This window comes from Argentina silus (genome assembly GCF_951799395.1).
Source record: "Argentina silus genome assembly, chromosome: 13".
NCBI lineage: Eukaryota > Metazoa > Chordata > Actinopteri > Argentiniformes > Argentinidae > Argentina > Argentina silus.
In genome coordinates, this window is record NC_139667.1 from 267,557 (window position 1) to 275,056 (window position 7,500).

General features: G+C 48.9%; 1 protein-coding gene across 1 annotated transcript in view; it reads left to right on the forward strand.

Moving 5' to 3' along the window:
• Positions 1–2,909: 2,909 nt before the first annotated feature.
• Positions 2,910–7,500, forward strand: part of LOC310814136 (cytochrome P450 3A40-like) — a 7,586-nt gene continuing 2,995 nt past the window's right edge. The window contains exons 1-8 of the mRNA XM_083683434.1: positions 2,910–3,001; positions 4,715–4,811; positions 5,484–5,536; positions 5,668–5,767; positions 6,310–6,432; positions 6,602–6,687; positions 6,994–7,261; positions 7,415–7,500. The exon at positions 7,415–7,500 is cut by the window's right edge and continues 2 nt beyond it. Coding sequence (XP_083539560.1) covers positions 2,937–3,001; positions 4,715–4,811; positions 5,484–5,536; positions 5,668–5,767; positions 6,310–6,432; positions 6,602–6,687; positions 6,994–7,261; positions 7,415–7,500 — 878 coding nt within the window. The 5' untranslated portion in view covers positions 2,910–2,936. The remainder of the gene's footprint in view (positions 3,002–4,714; positions 4,812–5,483; positions 5,537–5,667; positions 5,768–6,309; positions 6,433–6,601; positions 6,688–6,993; positions 7,262–7,414) is intronic.

Here is a 7,500-nt window from a genome sequence, read left to right on the forward strand (position 1 = left end):
CCATCATGAGAAGGTGTACAGGTGTTCCTCCACCATGAGAAGGTGTCCAGGTGTTCCTCCACCATGAGAAGGTGTACAGGTGTTCCTCCACCATGAGAAGGTGTACAGGTGTTCCTCCACCATGAGAAGGTGTCCAGGTGTTCCTCCACCATGAGAAGGTGTACAGGTGTTCCTCCACCATGAGAAGGTGTCCAGGTGTTCCTCCACCATGAGAAGGTGTCCAGGTGTTCCTCCATCATGAGAAGGTATACAGGTGTTCCTCCACCATGAGAAGGTGTACAGGTGTTCCTCCACCATGAGAAGGTGTCCAGGTGTTCCTCCACCATGAGAAGGTGTACAGGTGTTCCTCCACCATGAGAAGGTGTCCAGGTGTTCCTCCACCATGAGAAGGTGTACAGGTGTTCCTCCACCATGAGAAGGTGTCCAGGTGTTCCTCCACCATGAGAAGGTGTCCAGGTGTTCCTCCATCATGAGAAGGTATACAGGTGTTCCTCCACCATGAGAAGGTGTACAGGTGTTCCTCCACCATGAGAAGGTGTACAGGTGTTCCTCCACCATGAGAAGGTGTACAGGTGTTCCTCCACCATGAGAAGGTGTACAGGTTCCTGATAAAGTGCTGGGTGAATGTATATAGAGAGAGAGGGAGAGAGGGGCTATCCTCAGTGCTGGGTGGGGTAGGGGGTCCAGGGGGTCCAGGGGGGTCCAGGGGTGTGTGTGTGTGTGTGGAGGAGGGGGGGGGGGTCCAGGGGTGTGTGTGTGTGTGTGTGGAGGAGGGGGGGGGGTAGGGGGTCCAGGGGTGTGTGTGTGTGTGTGGAGGAGGGGGGGGGTAGGGGGTCCAGGGGTGTGTGTGTGTGGAGGAGGGGGGGGGGGGGGGGGGTAGGGGGTCCAGGGGTGTGTGTGTGTGGAGGAGGGGGGGGGGGTAGGGGGTCCAGGGGTGTGTGTGTGTGTGTGTGTGTGTGTGGGGGGGGGGGGGGGTAGGGGGGGGGGGGGGTAGGTGTGTGTACTTTGTCTCCCGTCTGTTTGTTTGTAAATATGACCCTGGAACACGTCGAGATCCAGGAGAAACAGTGCTTTCTTTTAGGGGGTGGGGGGGCAGTTCCAGTGTAGATATTTTAGAGCTGCTCCCGTCTCTCCACCCCCTCCCCCCGTTTGTCTATAATGCATGCTGGGAACAGAAGCTTCCTGTAATCACCCCCGTCGACCTCCAAACCAGGCAACTAAGAGTCGACCCCCCCCCCACACACACACACACACACACACACACACACACACACACACACACACACACACACACACACACACACACACACCAGACTGCTACAAGTACCCCCCCCCGTCTGTGTTAGCATGTGTGTGTGTGTGGGGGGGGGGGGGGGGGGGGTCCATGTTCATGGTAACTGTTGTTGAGTGTTGGTCTTGTACGTTGCTGTGTCGTCAGTGTGTGTGTGTGTGTGTGAGAGGGGGAAGGTGGGTCAGTGTTAGATGTATATGACATACATGACATGTATGTAACCCTCTACAGGAGGGTCAGGGGAGGAGAAATACAATGTTGTATTTGAAGCTGCTGAAAGTATTGATTCTGTTCATGTATGTACACACACACACACACACACACTGTGTGTGTGTGTGTGTGTGTGTGGCGTGTGTGTGATTGTGTGTGTGTGTGTGTGTGTGTGTGTGTGTGTGTGTGTGTGTGTGTGTGTGTGTGTGTGTGTGTGTGTGTGTGTGTGTGTGTGTGTGGTGCATGCCAGGGTAGGTCAGGTCTAATGTAGGGTTCTTATGAAGTTAAAGACATCGCTGGGGAATGTATTCTCTATAAATGGATGTATCAAACCAACACATTTTATTGTAAAGCAATAATCATAAAATATATAATAATGATGTATATTGTTATATGAGTTTTATTGATCTAAAGAATGATATGAAAGATACATTAAATAAAACGTTTATAAATGCCCACTGCTCTGCTCGTTTCTATGATAATAACACATTAACAATTACTGTTGTAAAATGCAGTTTACATTTACATTTTACATTTATGGCATTTAGCAGACTTCTTTATCCAAAGCGACGTACAACAATACATTTGTTTAAGTAAGTGAATCATCTATCCAACAGTCATCATAAGATAAAGGCATTTGATCAACTGTTTATATTTAGGGAGTTTGTGAGTTAAGTTGCCCGTGTTAAAGTCCCCAAGGACAATAATGGGGAATTCGTGTTCTCTCTCCTTCTCTCCACTCCTAATATTTGGTCGGTGAGTTGACGTTGAGCCACTTTCACATCAGCTTGCGGAGGGATGGAAACTCCAGCCAATATAAAAGAAGTGAATTCACGTGGAGACTAAAACGGTCTGCAGGTGATGAAAAATGATTCCAGGTCAGGAGAACAAGTTTGCAAAATCACTTTGACGTCGTTGCACCAGCGTTGATTTTCCAGAAACAGATTCCTCCTCCTTTCGCCTTGCGAGTAGAAATTGGGTCACGATCCACCCATAACAGCTGAAAGCCGGGCAGCTGTACAGCGGAGTCTGGTGTAGATTACATTAACCACGATTCACTCACACACACACACACACACACACACACACACACACACACACACACACACACACACACAGGCTGTCGTAACATTCTTCTGTCTGCTCTTCTATTACCATGTGTAACCCTGAACCTGTGAACTCTGACCCTGTGAACTCTGTGTAAAATGCTCTCATATAGAACTGTAATAAACTAGGATAGGGTGTGTTGTGCAACAGCTTCTTACGTAGTCCTCACAGGCAACAGCTTCTTACGTAGTCCTCACAGGCAACAGCTTCTTACGTAGTCCTCACAGGCTCAAAGGCTCAAAGGCCAGTGCTGACAGTCACTTCCTGCTTTCTGAGTTCATACACAGGACAGACTCACAGGAAGACTCAGGAAGACGGAGATCTCCTCATGTTTCCCTCATTCTCAGCCGAGACCTGGACTCTCCTCTTCCTCGTGTTCTCTCTCCTTCTGCTGTAAGTACTGGGTGGATTCCCTTCTTTCCTCTCTTCTTTCCCTCCCTCTCTTTCACTCCCTTTCTTCGCTACGGCTGTTCTGTGCTCTCTATGTCTTTTACTACCACTTCTCTACGTCCTCTCCCTCTACCTCTCTACCTCTCCCTCTCCCTCTCCCTCTACCTCTCCCTCTCTACCTCTCCCTCTCCCTCTCCCTCTCTACCTCTCCCTCTCCCTCTCCCTCTACCTCTCCCTCTCCCTCTACCTCTCCCTCTCCCTCGCTATTCTCTCTTCTACTGCTGGGACTGGGCTCTGTCATCCCCCTCTTCTCACTCCTCCTCTGTTCCAGATAGACGTGGATGATCAGGGTTATTTAAAGGGACTTTGGACTTTTTAGATTAGATTAGATTAGATTCAACTTTATTGTCATTGTGCAGAGTACAAGTACAGAGACAACGAAATGCAGTTAGCGTCTAACCAGAAGTGCAAAATAGCAGAAAGTGCAATGAACAGTATTTACAGGTAGTGCAATATATGATCAGTAGTAGTGCAGTATGATATAGTATAATATAAGCAGTATAATATAGCAGTGCAGTATAGCAGTATGTGAGTAGCAGTAGCATTATAGCAGAATAAATAGTTACAGTATGAGCAGTGTAGCAGCATATGAGCTGTATGGGTAATGCAGTCTAGCAGTATATATGTATTAACAGTAACATGAGGTAGATAGCAGAATAAATATAAATATGGAATGCCGTATAAACAGTATAAACAAGTATGTACAGTATGTGCAGTAGTATTAAAGAAAATATAGGATATGTGCATTATGTGCATTATGAACAGTATGAACAGTATGAACAGGTATGTACAGAAGAGCAGTGGTATTGAGTAAGAGCAGGGGAGGGGAGTATAGTGCAATAGTGCAATAGTCCGGGTGGGGGGGGGGGGGGGGGGGTGGGGGTTGCGGGGGTAGTAGGTTGTCAGGTAGGTGTAGTGTTCAAGTTCAGCAGGGTGACAGCCGCAGGGAAGAAGCTGCCTCTGAACCTACTGGTTCGGGTGCGGAGAGACCTGTAGCGCCTCCCGGAGGGGAGTGGGGTGAAAAGTCTGTGGTTGGGGTGAGAGATGTCCTTGACGATGCTGCGTGCCTTACGCAAGCATCGTTTGCCCTGGACAGCCTCGATGGAGGGGAGTGAGGAACCGGTGATGCGTTGGGCAGTTTTCACCACCCTCTGCAGTGCTTTCCGGTCCGATGCCGAGCAGTTGCCATACCATACTGTGACACAGTTGGTAAGGATACTCTCGATGGTGCAGCGGTAGAAGTTCACCAGGATCTGAGGAGATAGATGGACCTTCTTTAGTCTCCTCAGGAAGAAGAGACGCTGGTGAGCCTTCTTTATCAGGGTGGAGGTGTTGAGGGTCCAGGAGAGGTCCTCAGAGATGTGGACACCCAGAAACTTGAAGCTGGTGACTCGCTCCACCTCAGTCCCGTTGATGAGGATGGGGGTGTGTGCGCCAGACTTGTTTTCTTGGCTGATGTCATGTGACTCGCTGACGTGCTGTACGATGAGGAACCTCCTTTCTAATGTTTTATTATCCTTTATCATCCAGAAGAGGCACGATGTACACAACTGACCCTTACTGTCTCCCCCTCCCTCCCCCCCCCATCCCCTCTCCTCTCCTCTCCTCTCCTCTCCTCCCCTCTCCCCTCCTCCCCTCTCCTCTATTCTCTCTCAGTTATTCCATTTGGCCTTATGGCTTTTTTAAGAAGTTGGGGATTCCTGGACCCAGACCGTTGCCGTTTCTGGGAACATTCTGGCATTATTACTGGAAGGTCAGTGATTATCTGATATTGTCTCTGTTGTTTTCAAACACACTGAATCAAATAGAAACAAATGATCCAGTGTTCAGTAAACATGTGGTCCAGTGTTCAGTAAACATGTGGTCCAGTGTTCAGTAAACATGTGGTCCAGTGTTCAGTAAACATGTGGTCCAGGCAGTGATGAGGAGCTCTGATGGAGAAACCTGAGAATGAAGCAGGAGGTTTATTCCTAAACGGTTTACTGTGACACTGGTTGTCTGGGTTTTCCAGTGCTGTGTCCCCGTCGCCCACAGGAAGGGCTTTCCTCTCGGTGTGACCAGAGAGAAGCCAGTAGTGTTCTATCATACTAACCCTAACCCTCTCTGTTGATATCACGTCTTTACTTCAAACACAAACTTCACCAACAGGCTAAGACTAAATATTTGCACAGCCAATATTTTCATCAGTCTTGCTTCTTACAGGTTTGTGTTTATTTCCCAAAATATTATTCCCAAATTGGTTAGCTAAAACAAAATATTTGCACAGGCAAATGACATATTACTACATGTGGATAACATAGTATTACCTCATACCATTGCTCAGTATGTTGCATCTGTAGTTTATGATGGTTCATATCATGGACGTCTGACTGTTGCATCATCATATCTGAAGTTGATCTGACAACGCATCACGTTTCCCTCGCAGACGTTCACCAACTTTGACATGGAGTGCTACCAGAAATATGGAAAAGTTTGGGGGTGAGTCACACACACACACACACACACACACACACACACGTGAGATCATTCCTCATTCCGTTTAATGATGTCACCAGTCATCTGTATATTTGGCGCTTTTTGCTGATGTCATGGTGTGTGTGTGGCTGCAGGCTGTTTGACGCGAGAGATCCTCTGCTGATGGTGGTGGACCCAGAGATCATCAAAACCGTCATGGTGAAGGAATGCTACTCAGCCTTCACCAACCGCCGGGTGAGAGACGCGCTTCCGGCTCCTTCCATTAGTACAGGCAGATGGTTTGTGTGTTCCACCCCCACACATAACACACAGGCCAGGGCATAGGCTCTGCCATAGGGGTTAAGTGCCTTGCTCAAGGGCACAACGGCAGTGGAGGCACCTTAGATAGAATGCCAACAACCCTCCAGCCACCAGCTCACCTCCGCTCCGCTTTGTTTTGTGACATGGTGCATTATCATGCTGGTAGGAGCCATTAGAAGATGGGTCAATTGTGGCCATGAAGGGATGCACATGGTCAGCAACAACACTCAAATAGGCTGTGGCATTCAAGAGATGATTGATTGGTATTAACGGGCCCAAGAAAACATTCCCCACCCCATTCCACCACCTCCACCATGAGAAGGTATACAGGTGTTCCACCACCTCCACCATGAGAAGGTGTACAGGTGTTCCTCCACCATGAGAAGGTTCCTGATAAAGTGCAGGTTGAGTGTATCTAAACTATATTAGTATTTTGGGACTAAGACATCTGTTTGTTGTGACTCTCTGGCCCAAAGGGGGTGAAGAACAAGGAGGTGATGGGCCCGCTGAAGGACTCCATGACCGTGGTGGAGGACGAGCAGTGGAGAAGAATCCGCAATGCTGTCTCTCCATCCTTCACTGGCGGCCGACTGAGACAGGTAACACACACACACACACACACACACACACACATACACACATACACACGCTCCATTTAGAACCTTCTCTGACAAGGGATCCTCTATGGGGACCAATGAAGAACCCTTTCAGAACCATTTCTGTCTGAGAACATTCTGAAGAGAACTCTCTGCTCTGCTTGTGTTCCAGGTGTTCCCCATCGCGGAGCGCTACGCAGACCGTCTGGTAGACAGCTTGAAGAGCAGGAACCCAGACGAAGCGGTCCAGATCAAACAGTACGTCCTCAGATCCACACTAACAACATCCTGCACCTTCCTGCTGTCTGTTCTCCCAGCCTGACGTTGATGTAAACACCCCCTACTGGTCACACCAGCAGTACTGCACACTGCCCCCTACTGGTCACACCAGCAGTACTGCACGCTGCCCCCTACTGGTCACACCATTACGCACCATGCCTCATCTCCAGTCTGACCTCAGTACTCATGTCTCCTGTCCTAGACTCATGTCTCCTGTCCTAGACTCATGTCTCCTGTCCTAGACTCATGTCTCCTGTCCTAGACTCATGTCTCCCCCTGTCCTAGATTCCTGAGTCCCTACAGTCTGGACGTGGTGACCAGTGCATCCTTCAGTGTGGACACAGACTCCATCAACAACCCCACGGATCCTCTGCTCTCTCACCTGAAGAAGATCATGACACCACGACCCTTGGTCTTCTTCATGTTCTTCCTGTTCCCCTGGTTCTCCTGGCTGCTGAACAAGCTGGGCTTCACCCTGTTCAAGAAGGACAGCGTTGAATTCTTCTGGAACATCATCAGGAAAATTAAGACGGAGCATCAAACAGACCACTCAGTAAGTCTCCCATCACACTCACGCACACACACACACACACACACACACACACACACACACACACACACACACACACACAATATTATACCTAGTATCTAGGATCTCTAGACTGGTCACCATGGTGACACACCTGTGTCTTCTCCATGGTAACAGAGCCAGACGGACTTCCTGAAGTTGATGATCCAGAACCAGATATCAGAGGAGGAGTCTCAGGCCAACGCTGGAGACAAGCCTATCAG